The sequence below is a fragment of the Amphiura filiformis genome, chromosome 5, assembly GCF_039555335.1.
Source record: "Amphiura filiformis chromosome 5, Afil_fr2py, whole genome shotgun sequence".
Taxonomy (NCBI): Eukaryota; Metazoa; Echinodermata; class Ophiuroidea; order Amphilepidida; family Amphiuridae; genus Amphiura; species Amphiura filiformis.
This window is the reverse complement of record NC_092632.1, coordinates 5,241,106-5,259,689: the sequence shown is the minus strand read 5'-3', so window position 1 is coordinate 5,259,689 and position 18,584 is coordinate 5,241,106. Positions and strand designations below refer to the sequence as shown.

At 38.5% G+C, this 18,584-nt stretch overlaps 1 protein-coding gene across 1 annotated transcript in view; it reads left to right on the top strand.

Moving 5' to 3' along the window:
• The first annotated feature begins 1,427 nt into the window (after positions 1 to 1,427).
• The window catches only part of LOC140152517 (malate dehydrogenase, cytoplasmic-like), a 124,925-nt gene continuing 107,768 nt past the window's right edge, over positions 1,428 to 18,584 (top strand). The window contains exon 1 of the mRNA XM_072174868.1: positions 1,428 to 1,517. Coding sequence (XP_072030969.1) covers positions 1,515 to 1,517 — 3 coding nt within the window. The 5' untranslated portion in view covers positions 1,428 to 1,514. The remainder of the gene's footprint in view (positions 1,518 to 18,584) is intronic.

The following is an 18,584-nucleotide window of genomic DNA, read 5'->3' as shown; positions in this document are numbered from 1 at the left end:
CTGATGGATCAGTGAAGATAAGAAGGGATTATAATATATCCGTAACCTTGATATTATAGTACATCTCGAGGAAAAAGTGCAATGGACATGTTTTCATTTTATGTTTCAAATATCCCGCGCATGAAAATTGAGTATTAAACCCAAAATGGAAAATGGAACAATTTATTGGAAATCTGTTTTAACAGATTTTTTTGACATCTTTTTCTGCACTGTATTATACCTAAATTAAGAAATTTGATAAATATTCAAAGAAAATATAGGTCATCCAAAAATGTTGATTTTTACACATTTTGGGGCAAAAAAGGAAAAATAAGCAAAAATATCAAAATCTGTTTTAACAGCTTCATTCATCAAGTCATAACAAACGGCCTACATGCTTAATTTCTAATAAAATATTGAAATTGTGAAAAATATAGGTATTTATTGATTTTCATGTTTTTTCTTGCAAATATGCTAATAATATGCAAATTATGAAATTGCTAAATAAAGTTTCTACATAGCATACATCTTTCAAGTGTGATGTTCAAAATGACAGACATCAAAAAGAGATTCGATGAAATGTAAAGGTGTAGTAACAATTTTGGCATGGACTGTCTGGTTAGGCAAAGTACGGTAAGTTGAGCTGTAGCCTATACATATCTTACTTGTCACCAATGTGCTATAATTTTTGAGAAAATGCAAAAATAAGCACAAAATTAACCAGGGGTGTAGTACCCCCTTAAATATATTTACTAACATAAAAACTATTTATTTAAATCGAAAAGAATGCAATTCAATCAAAAAGCTGGTTTCAATTTTGGCTTTTACTCCAAGGTGCTTCGAAGGGCGCACACAACTAAATAATCGTCCCATTGAAATACGTGTAAAAACACCAGTTTTCTTTGCTCGTTTTGAGGCCTTTTCAGCGCTTTTTGAGATATTTTATAACTAGTCGATTGCAAGTCGATGAAAGTTGAACATGTTTCAGTGTGTGGGTAGTCTTCCACCTCGTTTCCCTGGTAGGCGCCATTGAACAGCGCCCTCACTGTTTTTGACATGCTAAGACTGCAAACCCGTTTCTGCCATTTTTTAATGCGCGGACCTATTTTTTTTGATAATTATGAAACTGCGACTTTCAAACTCATGCCTAGGCTTTACACTTTCATTTAAGCTATAATTCGCTACTCTCTCTGATTATTAAGTCCAAAGAGCAGCCCATAATACCTCAAAAACTTTTGGTATTTTGCCGGGAACTCAGTAGAGTTGCACAAATGGCGCATTGATTTAGTTTTGTGCTCTCTTCATACTCTTTTCCTGTCTTTGCAGTAGACTAAATCCGTCAGTCTCCTAACCTATGCGCACGGCCGCTTCTCAGGATTATGGGTAAAAACGAACAGGAGTGTGGGTAAAGTAGGACGCCGCCGCGATAGGGCCTGACGGAGGTAGGCTATCTTTGCAGCAGTGTGACTGTGTGTTGACCTGGGAAAGCATCGTCCAACTATTTTGAAGACAGAAAGAAGTAAAATATCCTCAACATGGTATGTGAATAAATAAATAAACACAGTCTTGCTACTTATTTCAATTTTATGGAGTAGAGTGAGATTTTAAACTATCGGCACATTTGTATTCATGTATCATGCATGATAAATACCTTGGTATTTTGAAACATGTACATGACTAATAACATGATGTAGGCGTACACACATGCACTTACTGTATAATATAGTGTATTCAGTGGCATTGACTTCTTTTTGACATGGGGGGTGGGGTTGGAAAAAACTTATAAAAGTATAGTTAATTCGGCCACTTTTTGCGATATAATAACCTTATGGTACAAATGCGCGCGAAGCGCGCGAAAAATTTTGCCATTTTGAAGCTAAACTGTTGAAATATGGTGTAAAACTGGAATAAATTCGCGAAAAAATTTGCACTTTTGAGGCTAAAATGGCCAAATATGAGGTTAATTTGGTCAGAAACCCACATACAGGCGTCAACATTGGGGGATGATTGTATGTACCATCCCCCTGGCAAAATATTGGGGGGTATTTATCCCTCCCCGGATCTACGCCTATGAGTGTATTTGTGTACCATGTGTACAGGATCTCATTCACAATGTCATCTGTCATAAATCATGATGATTTGATCGTCGTGACTTCATCTAGTTGAATCCTCTTGCCTTCGTGTCGAGTGGAGACCATCGTTGATATTGAAAAACGCATGGTTCTTCGACAGGTTGGTCGGCAATTAGTACAGGGAACCCCTAGGGCAGCATCAATATCGAAAATATCATACCGATAAATGACACATCTGATTTGCCCTGTTTTTTTTAAAGTTTGCCTTACGAACTAGTCGGGAATATCCGAGAAGAAAGCTTGAGAAGAAAGCTTTTTATATATATAAACTTACTAACTACGATATCTACTCAACTGTTTTTGGTACGGTATGTATCGATTCCATAAATTATCAAGATTATTTTATATTTCATATATATAAATTGGTTCAAAAAAATTTGACACATTATCCATGTCGTTCGGATGATTTTCTATGGTACACCAAGTTCGAATTTCGACAAAAGTCGCCATCTTGTCTTCATTGCTGCGTTACGTGTTGGGAATGTTTTTCTTGTTATTTTGCGAATATACGTACAAAATAGTATTTGGATTGCAGTTTTGAATGTGTAGCCTACTTTAGGATTTTACCAGTCTAGATTTATATTTGAAAGATAAAGTAATAGAAAACATTGATTAAAATGTGCAGTAGTGTGGGCTCCAAAAATCCAGCATTAGGGGCCTATATGTAAGGTCTCAGACCTGATATATCGACGTCCCAATTGAAGAAACCAGTCTGAGCTACCTCAGACTACATAAGATCATACAGTCTTCTGCTTCTGCTTCAGTACTCCTCAATGCTACAACTGTAACCAGACGAGGAGGGCTCCTTATCTGTTGCAGATAATTTCACTCCTTTAAATTCCACTGGTATGAAGACTGGTTTTGACGATGTGTAATTGATACCGTCTTTCTGCGTTGCTTGTTTACTGATGACTCGTTCTTGCAAATTTGGACGAACTAGCGATAGTCGTGTACGGATTTCTCGTCCAATAAACATTCAGGGCACCAAAGGTGCTACTGCTGCTTGTTTTTACCCTGTTGATAACTGGAACACCGTTTAACCGTCTCTTTAATCTCGTTATCCATGTTTGGCCACCAAACCCAACTGCGTGCAATCTGCTTCATTCGAACCATACCTGGGTGCGCTGTGTATAACTACGCTTGTAATATCTTGTTGATACTTTCCTGGAACAATCTACTTCCTGTGGCAATCCAGTTTTTGGTAAACTCGAGCACTCTTGCCAATACTGGATGACGTTGTTTAGGGTTCTGGATTTCTTTGATCTCATTATGTGAATGCTGAAAGCGTAATAGCCCATCGTTGCAGACGTTGTGCAGCTAATGTCGGTATACCCGTCTTTGGTCCTAGTATTCGTTCCAGAGGCTTGTGATCAGTCAGAATTGTGAACTTCCTTCCATAAAGGTACATTCTGAACTTCTTGAGTCCAAACATGTTGCTAATGCTTCTTTGTCAACTTGAGCGTAACCCTTCTCATGCTTGTCCAGACTTCATTATGCATATGCGATAGGTCGTCGTGATCCGTCTCCATAAACATGCATGATCACCGCTCCAACACCGTATGGTGAAGCGTCCAACTCTAACGGCAATTGTGGGTCGTAGTGTGACAGTATCTTGTCAGAAGTCAATTATATTATGTTCTTCACTGTCTTGAAAAGCTGTCGTGCAAGCGTCTGTCCAGTTCCATGGTTTATCACATTACAGTTAATTCAGTGGATGTAGGCCTATCACCGTAGACAAATGAGTTACGAACGGAGCTTGAAAATTCACCATGCCTAGAAATGATCGCACTTTCGTAACATTCTGCGGTTGTGGCGCGTCTTTGATAGCTTTGATCTTGTGATCTGTAGGTTTTATTCTTTGAGCTGAGATTCTTCTACCCATATACTCCACTTGATGTTCCATGAACTTGCATTTCTCTGGTTATACTCGTAGTCCATACTTCTGCAGTCATTGAAGTACTTTCTTTAGATTGTGAAGATGTTCTTCGTCGTTTCTACCTGTTACTAAAATGTCGTCCATGATCGGAAATGTGCAATCCAATCCTGCCAAAGCTTGATCCGTGAAACGTTGCCAAATGGTTGGATTCGAGAAGATTCCAAAGGGTAAGCGTATAGAGGAATAATCCCTTCCATGTGAATATTATCACCAATTCTTGAGATTTGTCATCTAACAACATCTGTTGATAAGCACATTTCAAGTTAATTTTGGTACATTTCTCACCTCCTGCCATCTTACTGAATACTTCTTCTGGCGTCGGCATTGGAAATTCTTCTGTATATGTGGCTTGGTTGACGTTGATTTTATAATCTCCACATAATCTCACTGTTCCGTCTTGTTTTGGTATGCAAACCAGGGTTGTCGCCCATTCACTAAAATCTAAAGGAACAATAATACATTCATCTTGCAGTCTCTGTAATTCTACCGCTGCAGCGCGCTGGACGTAGGGCGTACGGTACAGGTCGTGCTTTGTGAAATCCCGGAACTGCGAGTTGCTTTCATACCCTTTACTGTACCCAATCCTGGTTGAATTACCTCACTATACTTCTGCTTCAATTCAGGCACTGTATTGACCTTGTTGTGGAAGATTATCTTCGCTAGCCAATCTCTACCAAATAATGGTGGTGCATAGCTGTCTGCATCTACAATAAACTAGTCGAAGTAATCCTGCGTGTTGATCTTGGTACTTTACATCAACATTGATCTCTCCTGCCAAGTTCAAAGGTGTACCGGCATAAGCATGAAGTGGGCGAGACACTGGTGTCAATGGTATCTTACTGAAATACTTCTGATAATCCTTGATGTTGACCATCGATGGCCCTGCTCCCGTGTCCATGTCCATCTGTAATTTCACTCCTTCAATTTCCATTGGTATGAAAACCGGTTATGACGATGTGTAATTGATACCGTCTTGCACGTTGTCTTGTTTGTCATCATCGTGTGTGTCGTCTCGTTTGTCGTCACGATCATCTGTAGTCGTAATGGTGAAAGTAGCGCCACAAAAATCTTCAAACTGTTCATCGTCTTCCGTCACGTAGCGTACCTGTGTTTTGTTTTTTATGGTAGTTTGACGCTGCATGACTACATTCCGATTTCAATATCCCAGTCGATTACATTTGTAACATGTGAAGTTCTTATACTTGCATTCTAAATAACTACTACCAGTCTTTGTCTTTGTATTGTCTTGTCTTGTCTTGTCTTGTATCTTTATTACTCATTAACAATGACCATGGCAATCTGGAATTATATAAAGGTGAAAGAAACAATGAACTAACTGTAACATACTGTACAATAACATAAAGTACTTTATGCCCCCCCCCCAAGTCCTTGAGTGTATATTTTAGGTACCTGGACAATAAACGTATGTATAGACGAATCCAACGAGCCAAGTCATGGTCAAGATTTGGTCGGCCATCTTTGGGTAGCCGCTAGCACCAACCTGGTGTTTTGAGCGTCCAATTGTTCAAATAAAAGCCGCCTAACACCTAGAGAAGATGCAAGGACGAGGAGGGTTAATAGAATAATAGCTAATAATATAATAATGGAGACAATTCCGCAGGTAATCCCGTCGCATCTATTCATACATAGTCCTTTTGTTCGCAAGTACATCAATGCATAGATGTAGTTAATCCGATTATTATGTCACTTCAACAGCGAATAGACCATATAATAGAAGCTGTGTGTTTTGTCGAAGGGAACTGTATTGTGTTGTACACTTAAATCATTCTTTTGTCTACCTGTGTTTTCGCGGAAGGTGTAAAACGGGTGATGGAATGCAGTTTAAAATTTCCGCCAAGGTCGAATCATTTCACATTTTGAGTGCATTGTAGCCGACGGCTACCCAACTAAAGGCTGCTAGTCAGGTGTAGGAATGCGTGAATTTGGATTCCTCTATATCAAGAACTGATAAACAACTTAGCTAAGTACATATTTACAGTCTTGAGGCGCATGGAACGCCGGACAGATGGGGCTGCGGAAAGCAGGTTTAAGCAGACTTGGTGGTGTGTATGTTTCTTTTAGGCCCAGTGAGTTGTGGGGTAGCAACCGTGACAGTGCGCGCTTTGGATGATGTGTGTCACATGTGGACGAGGGTGGGAGATCCAGGGACAATGCTGGTCCATGGGTCTTTGGTGATGGTGGTGATAGTTGAGTTATGGGTGTGTCTGGAGTAGTATAGACGAATCCAAATACACGCATTCCTACACCTGACTAGCAGCCTTTAGTTGGGTCCCCGTTCGCTACAATGCATCCAAAATGTGAAATGATTCGGCCTTGGCGGAAATTTTAAACTGCATTCCATCACCCGTTTTACACCTTCCGCGAAAACACAGGTAGACAAAAGTATGCACACACAATACAGTTCCAACAGTTGTGCAAATAAAAGCCGCCTTACACCTAGAGAAGGTCGAGGAGGGTTAATAGAATAATACAATAGAGATAATTCCGCAGGTAATCCCGTCGCATCTATTCATAGATGTACAAATGGATGAACAAAAGGACTATGTATGAATAGATGCGACAGGATTACCTCTATTGTATATATTATTATATTAACCCTCCTCGTCTTTGCATCTTCTTTAGGTGTTAGGCGGCATTTATTTGCACAATCGGGTGCTCAAAACCCCAGGTTGGTGCTAGCGGGAAACCAAAGATGGCCGACCAAATCCTGACCATGACTTGGCTCGTTGGATTCGTCTATAGGTGGGGAAGCGTCGTCCTTGGTTGGCATAGTCACCTTGCCTGGTTCGCTGGGTGCAGATGCTAGGGAGGGTCTGCGAGATACGACTGGTGGTGTAGGTGGGCAGATGAAATGCTGGGGCTGGCAAGATACTGCAGGTGTGTACCACCACAAGAACCCCTGTTATGTAAGATTGCTCGGCCAGAGCCATCTACACGAACCACATATTGGTCAAACTGAGTAACTGACGCACCTCAATTACAATGCTTGTTTTGTCCCATTTGGTTGGGTGATGGCTGGTTTGATTCTGGACTCGATTATGGGGCCGTTCTGCAATTTTGAGCTAGCTGAAATATATCTTGCCTCGGTCATAAATAACTACTACTAGTCTTTGTTTTTGTCTTGTCTTGTATCTTTATTGGACATCAACAATGACCAAGGCAATCTGGAATGATATAATAGTGAATGAAACAATGAACTAACTGTAACATACTGTACAATAACATAAAATCCTCTACATTCATTTGGGGGAATGATTTGTTAAGCCACACCTGTATTGCGTTTCCCACTGTTATCGTTAGGTCTACCGTCCGTGTTGGTTGACTTCCGTTGACCAAACTTGGATCTAGACCTTCCACGTCCACTTCCAGAACTTCTGTTGTTACCACGTCCATGTATTATTTTGTTCACCGTTGATGGCGTTTTACCGCTGATTTCCTTAAGATTTTTCGCAGCCTTTTCTTCAGCTATTACCATGTCTTTCTCTATCGTATCTTCAGATCTTAACCCATAAATGAACTGATCTTTTAAATTCTGCTCCAACTGATCTCCTTGAAATTCACATGAAGTAATTAATTTCTTCAAGTTGGTAGAATATTCACTTTGTTTACACGATCTGTATCTAAATCTTTCTACTACTACTACTGAACGTTGTGGTCTATAATGCTTCTTTAACAGGTTTGATAATTCCTTGTATGTTTTACCGTGATTTAGATCTGGGTAGCTTACATCTCGTAAACATTGGTTCCTACACAGCTCAGAAAGGCCTATGTAACACAGCAAAATACATGTAGGTCAAGGTCTCAATGGTACTTGACCTATTTTGCTGTGTTACCTAGATAAGGGCAACGTCATAGGACTTGTTATGTTGGACCTTAAAAGGCCTTCGATACTATGCACCATGAAACTTTAATTGATAAATTGAAATTGTATGATCTCGATGATGAATGTATAGCGTGGTTTAAAGATTACCTCTTAAATAGGTCACACAATGTATCTAGTAATGGTATCTCATCAAAACAAGCAGACTGTGTCTGTGGAATTCCACAAGGGTCAATTCTTGGACCATTATTGTTCATTGTAATACATCAATGATCTCCCGAATGTAGTATCTTTTAGAACTTTAGAATATGTATGCAGATGACACTGCCTTATACACAGTCTGTAAAGATGTAAATGACTCAAATTAGCGAGGTGAAGTTGGCTCGAGATTAGAGATTAGAGATTAGACATTCGCAATTGAATAATTCTATACGTTCAATATAAAATTTTTGAAATTCCTTATTTTTGTGAATTTCGTCCTACAAACAACTTATATGTATAGTTCAAGTCTTCTACAGTTTTTTGACACTATTTTTGGACATTGGAAAATTTTTGCCAAAATATTCAAAATTTTAGATCTTCGTTATTTGGCCAAATTTCGACCTAAAATCAAACTCTTGTGTATAGTTTAAGTCTTCTACAATCTTTTGACACCATTTTTGGACATCCGAAAAATTTGGCCAAAAATGTCAAAATTTTGTATCTTCGTTATCTGACCACATTTTGACCTAAAAACGATTGGTATGTATACTTAAAGTCTTTTTAAGTCTTTTGACACCATTTTTGGACATTCGAAAATTTTGGCCAAAATACCCAAAATTTTGTATCTTCGTTATCTGGCCAAATTTCGACCTAAAAACAACTGTCATGTATTAGTTCAAGTCTTTTACAATTTTTGACACTATTTTTGGACATCCGAAAATTTTGGCCAAAATAATTATACAAAATTTTGTATCTTCGTTATTTAGCCAAATTTCGACCTAAAACAACTCTTATGTATAGTTCAGGTCTTCGTAAGTCTTTTGACACCATTTTTGGACATCCGAAAATTTTGGCCAAATTACTCAAAAATTTGGTATCTTCGTTATCTGGCCAAATTTCGACCTAAAACAACTGTAATGTATAGTTCAGGTCTTCGTAAGTCTTTTAACACCATTTTGGGACATCCGAAAATTTTGGCCAAAATACTCAAAATTTTGTATCTTCCTTATCTGGCCAAATTTCGACCTAAAATCAACTGTTATGTATAGTTTAAGTCTTCTTAAGTCTTTTGACACCATTTTGGAGCATTCAAAAAATTTGGCCAAAAATGTCAAAATTTTATATCTTCGTTTTCTGGCCAAATTTCGACCTAAAAACAACTTATGTATAGTTCAAGTCTTCTACAATTTTTGACACTATTTTTGGACATCCAAAAACTTTTGCCAAAATATACAAAATTTTGGATCTTCGTTATTTGGCCAAATTTCGACCTAAAATCAAACTCTGAAATGTATAGTTTAAGTCTTCTACAATCTTCTGACACCATTTTTGGACATCCGAAAAAATGTGGCCAAAAATGTCAAAATTTTGTATCTTCGTTATCTAACCACATTTTGACCTAAAAACGATTGGTATGTATACTTAAAGTCTTCTTAAGTCTTTGACACCATTTTTGGACATCCGAAAATTTTGGCCAAAATACCCAAAATTTTGTATCTTCGTTATCTGGTCAAATTTCGACCAAAAAACAACTCTTATGTATACTTCAAGTCTTCTACATATATTTGACACCGTGTTTGGACATCCGAAAATGTTGGCCAAAATATTCAAAATTTTGTATCTTCGTTATCTGGCCAAATTTCGACCTAAAACAACTCTTATGTATACTTCAAGTCTTCTACATATATTTGACACCATTTTGTCATGGAGTCATTTGACATCATTTTCAGACATTGGACACCACTTTAGACATTCGAAAATTTTGACCAAAAATCTCAATTTTTGACATTCGTTATTTCGCAGAATATCGACCTAAAACCGCTTTTCTACACAGATCACGTGTCCTGGAGTAATATGACACCATTTTTGACCTTCCCGAACATTTTTGACCCAAAAATTTGCATTTTTAGACATTCGAGAGTAGAAATTAGACATTCGTGATTTCCGAAAATTGCCATATAAAAACCACTTTTCCTCATCGATCGAGTGCCATGGAGTCATCTGACACCACTTTTTGACATCAAAAATTTTTGACCCAAAAATTGCATTTTAGACATTCAAAATTAGAAATTAGACATTCGTGATTTCGCAGAATTTCGAGCTAAAACCACTTTTCTACCAAGATCACGTGTCCTGGAGTAATATGACACCGTTTCTGACCTACCCGAACATTTGTTGACCCAAAAATTTGCATTTTTAGACATTCGAGGTTAGAAATTAGACATTCGTGATTTCCAAAAATTGTCATATAAAAACCACTTTTCTACACCGATCAAGGCCATGGAGTCATCTGACACCACTTTTTTACACCAAACAATTTTTGACCCAAAAAATTGCATTTTTAGACATTCGAGACCACTTTAGACATTCGAAAAATTTTGACCAAAAAAATCTCAATTTTTAGACATTCGTTATTTCGCAGAATTTCGATCTAAAAACCACTTTTCTACACAGATCACGTGTCCAGGAGTAATACGACACCATTTTGACCTTCCTGAAAATATTTGACCTAAAAATGCATTTTTAGACATTCGAGATTAGAAATTAGACATTCGTGATTTCCGAAAATTAAAACCACTTTTCTACACCGATCAAGGGCCATGGAGTCATCTGACACCACTTTTGACATCAAAAATTTTGACCCAAAAATTGCATTTTTAGACATTCGAGATCTGAAATTAGACATTCGTTATTCCGCAGAATTTCGATCTAAAATCCACTTTCCTACACCAATCACGTGTCATGGAGTCATTGGACATCATTTTTAGACATTCGACACCACTTTAGACATTCGAAAAATTTTGACCAAAACATCTCAATTTTTAGACATTCGTTATTTCGCAGAATTTCGATCTAAAACCACTTTTCTACACAGATCACGTGTCCAGGAGTAATACGACACCATTTTGACCTTCCGAAAATATTTGACCCAAAAATTGCATTTTAGACATTCGAGATTAGAAATTAGACATTCGTGATTTTTGAAATTTGTCATATAAAAACCACTTTTCTACACCGATCAAGTGTCATGGAGTCATCTGACACCACTTTTTGACATCAAAAAATTTTGACCCAAAAAATTGCATTTTTAGACATTCGAGATTTGAAATTAGACATTCGTTATTCCGCAGAATTTCGATCTAAAATCCACTTTCCTACACCGATCACGTGTCATGGAGTCATTGGACATCATTTTTAGACATTCGACACCACTTTAGACATTCGAACAATTTTGACCAAAAATCTCAATTTTTAGACATTCGTTATTTCGCAGAATTTCGATCTAAAAACCACTTTTCTACACAGATCATGTGTCCAGGAGTAAAACGACACCATTTTTGACCTTCCCAAAAATATTTGACCCAAAAAAATGCATTTTTAGACATTCGAGATTAGAAATTAGACATTCGTGATTTTCGAAAATTGTCATATAAAAACCACTTTTCTACACCGATCAAGTGTCATGGAGTCATCTGACACCACTTTTTGACATCAACAAATTTTGACCCAAAACATTTCATTTTTAGACATTCGAGATTAGAAATTTGACATTCGTGATTTTCGAAAAGTGTCATATAAAAACCACTTTTCTTCACCGATCAAGGGCCATGGAGTCATCTGACACCACTTTTTGACATCAAAAAATTTTGAATCGCAGAATTTCGATCTAAAACCACTTTTCTACACAGATCACGTGTCCAGGAGTAATATGACACCATTTTGACCTTCCGAAAATATTTGATCCAAAAATTGCATTTTTAGACATTCGAGATTAGAAATTAGACATTCGTGATTTTTGAAAATCCAAAAATTGCAAATTTATATAGGTGCTTGATAGTAATAGCAATGTGTTCAGTGAAAGCACACCTTTTGTGGAAAATATAATAAGAATCTATTTGATATGCAAATCGCACGTTAATACTGCTTTAAGGGACCGTTCATTATTTCCACCGGAGGGGGGGCCGGGAGAATACATGGGGGGTCAGATGGTTTTTGTCAGGCAAAAAGGGGGGGTCAGATGGTTTTTTAGTTATTGAAAGGGGGGGTCAGATGGTTTTGCATCTCAAAAATCCTAGAGCTTCCGGGGGCTTCGCCCCCTGGACCCCCATCTGGAACATTGCCCCATGACCCCTGACCATTAAATTTGCGCTTTGCATGTCAGCCGACACTTTGGTCCTAGTCCGGACTTAAGTCGGGCCTCACCTGTTTTTCACCTGCCACGGTGTGAATTGACATAAATTTGCACCAAAAGTAAGTAATTTATTATAACATTTTGAAAAAATGGGTCATTGGGTAAAACATTCCAAAAAATGGAGAAAAATTCTAGACTTTGCTTCTAATTTGCCAAATGTACAATACAAATTTGCTGAAATAAGAGAATTTTGAACCATATTTCATAAATATACATGTACACTGCCATTTTCGTAATAGAGAATTGCAAGCTGCTGCACAGTAATGCTGTGGTCAGACTCTTCTTTGTTCTTTTACTATCAAACCCCACCCCACACAGGTGTCATTTCCATACCCTAGTTAAACTACAAAGACTCGCCAAAACCACCATGACCATGATGACAGTAAACTTGGGCAATGTATTCAAATACATTAATTATAGAAAAATAACATCATCATCATCATCATCATCATTATGACAACAAATTTTGAATCACATTTGAGATCTATTTTGACATTTTTAGATAATCATTTCACATTTTACATGGATCTAATTGGACCTTCTGTGTCCAAGTTTGAGTCGAACCGAGTCTGTTGGTGTCCGAGTCCGGCAAAAAGTGGACTTGAGTCCAATTGATACATCAACATAGGCGTAGATCCCCCCGCGCTCCATATAATCATCCCCCAATGTTGACGCCTGAATATAGGTTTCTGACCACATATTTGCCCGTTTTAGCCCAAAAAGTGCAAATTTCCGCGCGCTTTGCGCGCATTTATTCCTCTTTTGCACCATATTTCATCAGTTTAGCTTTAAAATATCAAAATTTTTCGAGCGCTTTGCCCGCATTTGAACCATAAACTTATTTTGCCACCAAAAGGTGCTGGATTCACTATACTTTTTCCAACCCCATCCCCCCCCATGTCAAAAAGAAATCTATGCCACTGTACATCACTGATTTATGGTAAGATGTCACTACTTTTTATTCTACTTTTTATTCCTTTTAAAGGCATAATTTTTCAGTCTGATATGTGGCAGTGATGTGATGCGTTGAAGCAGCTGATCCATGTGCGCATCTATTGCGCGTCATTGCGCATGTGCATACTTCAGCGCTTTAAGTGTCCACTAGCTACTTAAAGCTGTACCTATAATATAAATGAAATGCACACTGACATCACTGCTACATGGTGATGAAAAATGGTACAGATGCGAGAAAGTCAGCATTCAAAGGTCTGTGTGGCACATCCCTGTAACCAAAATTACAAAGACCCCACACTCCTCTGCAGCATGCAGCAATACTTTCTATTTTGGTTGGTGTGTGTGTGTGGGGGGTCATATGATTTTCATGTAGCTCGGAGGGGGGGTCATATGGTTTTTATTATCGGAGAAGGGGGGGTCATATAGTTTTCGGCAGTGACTTTCTGTCTGCTCCCGGCCCCCCCCTCCGGTAGAAATAATGAACGGTCCCTAATATGAGTAGACCTATATACGCAGCTTTGATCCAACATTATCATGATCATATGCGCAAGAGATACTACTTTTATCATGTTTAGGCTTTATGCTGAACACATAATTTTAGTGCCCTTTACTACATGTATTATGTAACACTATTAAACATGTTTGGACCAGACCTTCAAAATGATGTAATTGTAATCCACTATGATCCCACCATGGTCCGACAGAGACAAACTTGACCTGTATGGCCTTGTGTCTTGTATTTTGTACTTGTATATGGTGGTGCACAAGAGTGCACTATGTAGGCCTAGTGTGTATTTGATATGATAAAGGCCAAGTAAAATAAAAAAACATGTTTCACATCCGGATTTTTGAAGAAAAAAAAAAGGTTGAGGAGGGGGCTTTTTATTTTTTATTGCAAAATCGGTGTAAATACCCATAATTAGAGCTGTTTTAGCGTACACAATAATGCCTGGAAAAAGGAGGAGGTCTCTTTTTATTTGTTGTTCTGAGAGGTAGGCCCCTCTCATTGAAGAAACCTCTAGGCCCTAAATATAATTGAAGAAATCTCAAAAAAGGAAGCGGGAGGGACGTGAAACATGTTTATTTTATGTTTTATTTGCCCTAATATATATGAGGATGAGAGGAAAACATCTGGGAAAGTATCTTATAGTGCCTGATATTTTGGCTTATTTTCAATTAAAATTAAAGAAGTTTTTACTAACTGTTACCGTCTGTTATTTTCCACCAAGTTACGGTGCTGTGCCCCGGGGGGCTGTACAATAATTATGAACAGGGGGCAAGATCCGGGGGCACAATAACACAAATGACCATATGTGTATTTCCCCCCGGAAAGTTTCCCCTTTTTGGATTTCACAGCTCCGAAAGACCCCTTTATATTTGACCAAAATGACAGCTCTGAAACACCCTTGATTTTGATAATTTCAGCTTTAAGAGACTCAACAAAATTGCTCATTCCTCAATCCTCATATTTCTGTATTTTCAGGCGATTTTTAACCAGAAAGCCAAGAAAGATCCTTAATTTTGACTGGTCGCAGCTCCAAAAGCCCCCCATTTTTAATTGTTCGCTGCTCCAAAAGACCGCCTGTTACCGGTACGCCGACTTGAGGATGCCTCCTCCCTCGATGATGAGCATTTTAACATCACAGACTTATCCTGGGTGGAGCCGAGGGAGGGCGTTCCCTGATTTTACCCTCCCGGGATCATAATGCAGAGGTCAAAGGAAGTTTTGCACCTACCCTCCTCAAGCCGTTCACCTTGGATTATACTCTTCAAAAATTATTTTTAGGCAACAAAATTTTCTGTAGTTTCCTGCATAACCCGTCCCCTTGGCCCAATTACTGATAATTACCCCCCTTTGGTCAATTACACTTCCAGCTAGACAAGCCCACCCCATATGATAAACCACAGCAGACAATCCAAAAGATACCTGTTGGCACACTTTTTGATAAATTTAGTTCTATAATGGGAAATCAGCAGGAGCTAATTGGAGGGATTAGTGGTTTTGAATTTTATTCCTTTTTCATAGAGTAGGGTTAAGGTTAAGTTTAGGATTAGGGTTAAGGTATAGGTTAGAGTTATGGTTACGGTTATGGTTAGGCTTAGGGTTAAGTTTAGGGTTCGGGTTTATGTTCGTGTTTGGGTCAGGGTTAGGATTAGATACCAGAACAACTACTAAGAACCTAGGATTAGGGTAAGACTTAGGGTTAGACTTCGGTATAGGATTAGGGTTAGGTTAGGTTAACTTAGGCTTAGGTTAGGCTTAGGTTAGGATTAGGTTTAGAGTTATGATTAGGGTTAGGCTTAGGATAGGGGTAGGGTTAAGGTTAGGGTATAGGTTAGGGTTAAGGTTAAGTTTAGGATTAGAGTTAAGGTTAGGGTTAAGGAGGTTAGAGTTAGGGTTACGGTTATTGTTAGGCTTAGGTTAAGGTTAGGGTTAGGATTCGGGTTCTTGTTCGTGTTTGGGTCAGGGTTAGAACAACTCCTAGTAGGGGGGGGGGTGATCTCTGAACCACTTTGTGAGATATTATTTCAAGACTTGTGGACATAGTTGTAGTGGCATTGTATTAGTGGGAAAATGCCTTTTGTTTCATCCGATTCGGTTATTTTACCCCCTGGACATGGGGTCTGAAATTCTGATTGTATGACTATAAGGCCAATTACAACAATATATTCTTTCCATGTTATTTTTGTAACATAACTTATCATTAAATCTTTTACAAAATTATATTAATGTATATCATAGAGTATTTTCATTTTTCAAAAACAAAACAAACAAAAAAGCCCCCACCCCCCCCCCCCCCCCATTTGACGTCGCAATGACGTCATAATAAAGATGTCTTTTTGTGGGTTACACCAACACGCATGGAAGGTGGTACTTAAATGTTTTGGGTTTTTTTCGCCTTAACACTTAATTTGGGTGTACTGTGTCTTGGATCATGTCTATAGCTTTAAAAATGTAAAGATTAGAATTAGGATTTTATATCCCATAGGCTATTTGAAGCAAACAATTTCAAGTGCAATATTTTCGAGACCATGCACCCAAACTGGGCGATATACTTTGACGACATTGTGCTACTGACTCCCTACACTGATTTTCTTCATTTAGGAAGTGCTTAATAATACTCTAGGGCTTGGATTAGGGAGCCAAGATGTTTTAAACCTTTTAAAATTCAAAATGCAAGCAACCCATCCCATAAAAACATCTCTGAACACTCCCTTATATCATCAGTAACAAAGTTGTTCAATTTCTTTTTATAAATGATGTGCTGATTCTTGTTATTCATTAGTCTCAGAGCACTGAAAACAATAATCATAAGTTCACATAATTTATATGGAGGGCTTCAGAACTCATCCGCCAGTTGCGCACTAGTGACGCCCGGTTCTACTCTGTAAGGCGAGTATACACATTATCGCCGCTCACTTTCGTGGTGACCACGAAGCTTCGCCGTTTAAGAACATAACGGTCACTGACTGACAATGTATCGGCGACCAGAAATGCATGACTGAATACTCACAGCATCCTTCACAGCGAAGACTAGCGGTGGTCACGACGAACCACTCTAATTGGGTCAATAAACTTTCTTGAAAATCGCTGATTGCACTATCTTACGTGGTGTTATCAAGTTTACAAGCGATCGTTTCATCTTGATCTTGAAGTGTGTTGAGTAAATTCACTGGTTAAATAAAATTCCCTGGGTGTTTGATATCACATTATCAAAACAAAGCAACTGATAATAATTATGTACATATTATTTTAATTACCTTTGTCTTATTGCTTAAAACATAAAGTGTACGGGTGTCCAACAGAAGCGAAAACAGGCACATGTTTATCCATATGTATAGGGTGTCTGAGGGGATGTTCCCCTGAGAAGTTGGAAATCTGTGCAAAATGAAGGTCCAATTGAAGCTATTTGGTGCATTATTTTTACACTTTTATCATTGCTTTCAACTAAAAATATAAGGGCCCGCACACAATGTGCAATTTTGTTAATAGTACACTGGTCCACTGACACTTTATAAGACTTGAGACTCACAATTACAAAGATACAATTGATATTGAAGTCAGCATTCTTAGTACTGAATTTTGTGACAAAATGTGCCAGCACTAATTTTCACAGACCCTACGACCACCCCCCCGTGTCTGATAATGCGTGAGGTCAATCAGTGGCGGATTTAAGCTGTCAGCAAGTGCTGACAAGGCCCCCAAGGCAAGTTTTTTTTTTTTTTTTTTTTTTTTTGGCTTTAATTGTTTCTGCAAGGTTCAAAGGTCCGGTGGGTAGAATAGTACTGAAAAGGCTATATATGCCCGTGCATGCAGAGGACATTCTATTTATGCCTGCATTTATGATTCTTGAAAAGTTTCATTAAATTTTGCCCATTTTGGCCACAGATCAAAAGTAGCTAAAAGTCAAGGGCCCTAGCTGTCCAAATTTAATATTTGGGAACACAATTTCTATAGAATCAGGACTACGAATTGGTGCATTACACATTCTCAAAATACAAGTAGGTCATCTAGTATGGGTCCATGATATAAGCGTACCATCAAAGCTGGCTCTAAAACTACAAAGGACTCCGTATGTGGACCGTGATGCACTTTGAGCCTGAAGGTCTTTCCCCTTAGATATGACTTTTTGCCAATTTTGGCCCGGATACCCAAGATCAAGAGTTCCTGGGGCCCAAAATGTCAATACAAAGGGTCTGTCGTTTCTCAATAACTATTCATGAGTTCCAAAGGTCAAACATTATAGGTCCCCGGGGTCTAAAATGTTTATAAAAAGTAATTTAAAGCAATATCAGTTCATGGTTCAGCACTTGGGCAGTGTACCTTTACATGGGTATATGAGCCTCATAATGTCAAATATTATTGGGTACAGAGCCCAAATGGGCCCAGACCCAGGACCCCCAAAATGTGCCTCCTCCCAATTGCCCTGTGCACCTTCCTTTTTAGACCTAAAACATCATGTTTTGGGCCAAAATAGGGTAAAATTGCATAATTTTGCCCGCGCGAAGCGCGCACTGGCCCTATATTACAGCAAAATTCACCTTCATTTTTTTCGTGCTTCGATCACCCGCAAATGTCATAGGAAAATCGAAAACAAAATATGCCTGACTCTCTCTAAATTGTTATGCTTCTGCCGCAATCTTATACGTAAATCAAATTAAACTAAGCCACTTGAGTGCATACGCGCTCGTATATGCCCTCCTTACAGTGAGTTTGGGGCCCTCCAAATTTGGCCTGGCCCAGGGCCCCCAAAAAGGCAAATCCGGCCCTAAGGTGCATAGGCGTAGATCCGGGGGTGTGGGGATGGGGATAAATCCCCCTTTTGCACCATATTTTAACAGTTTTGT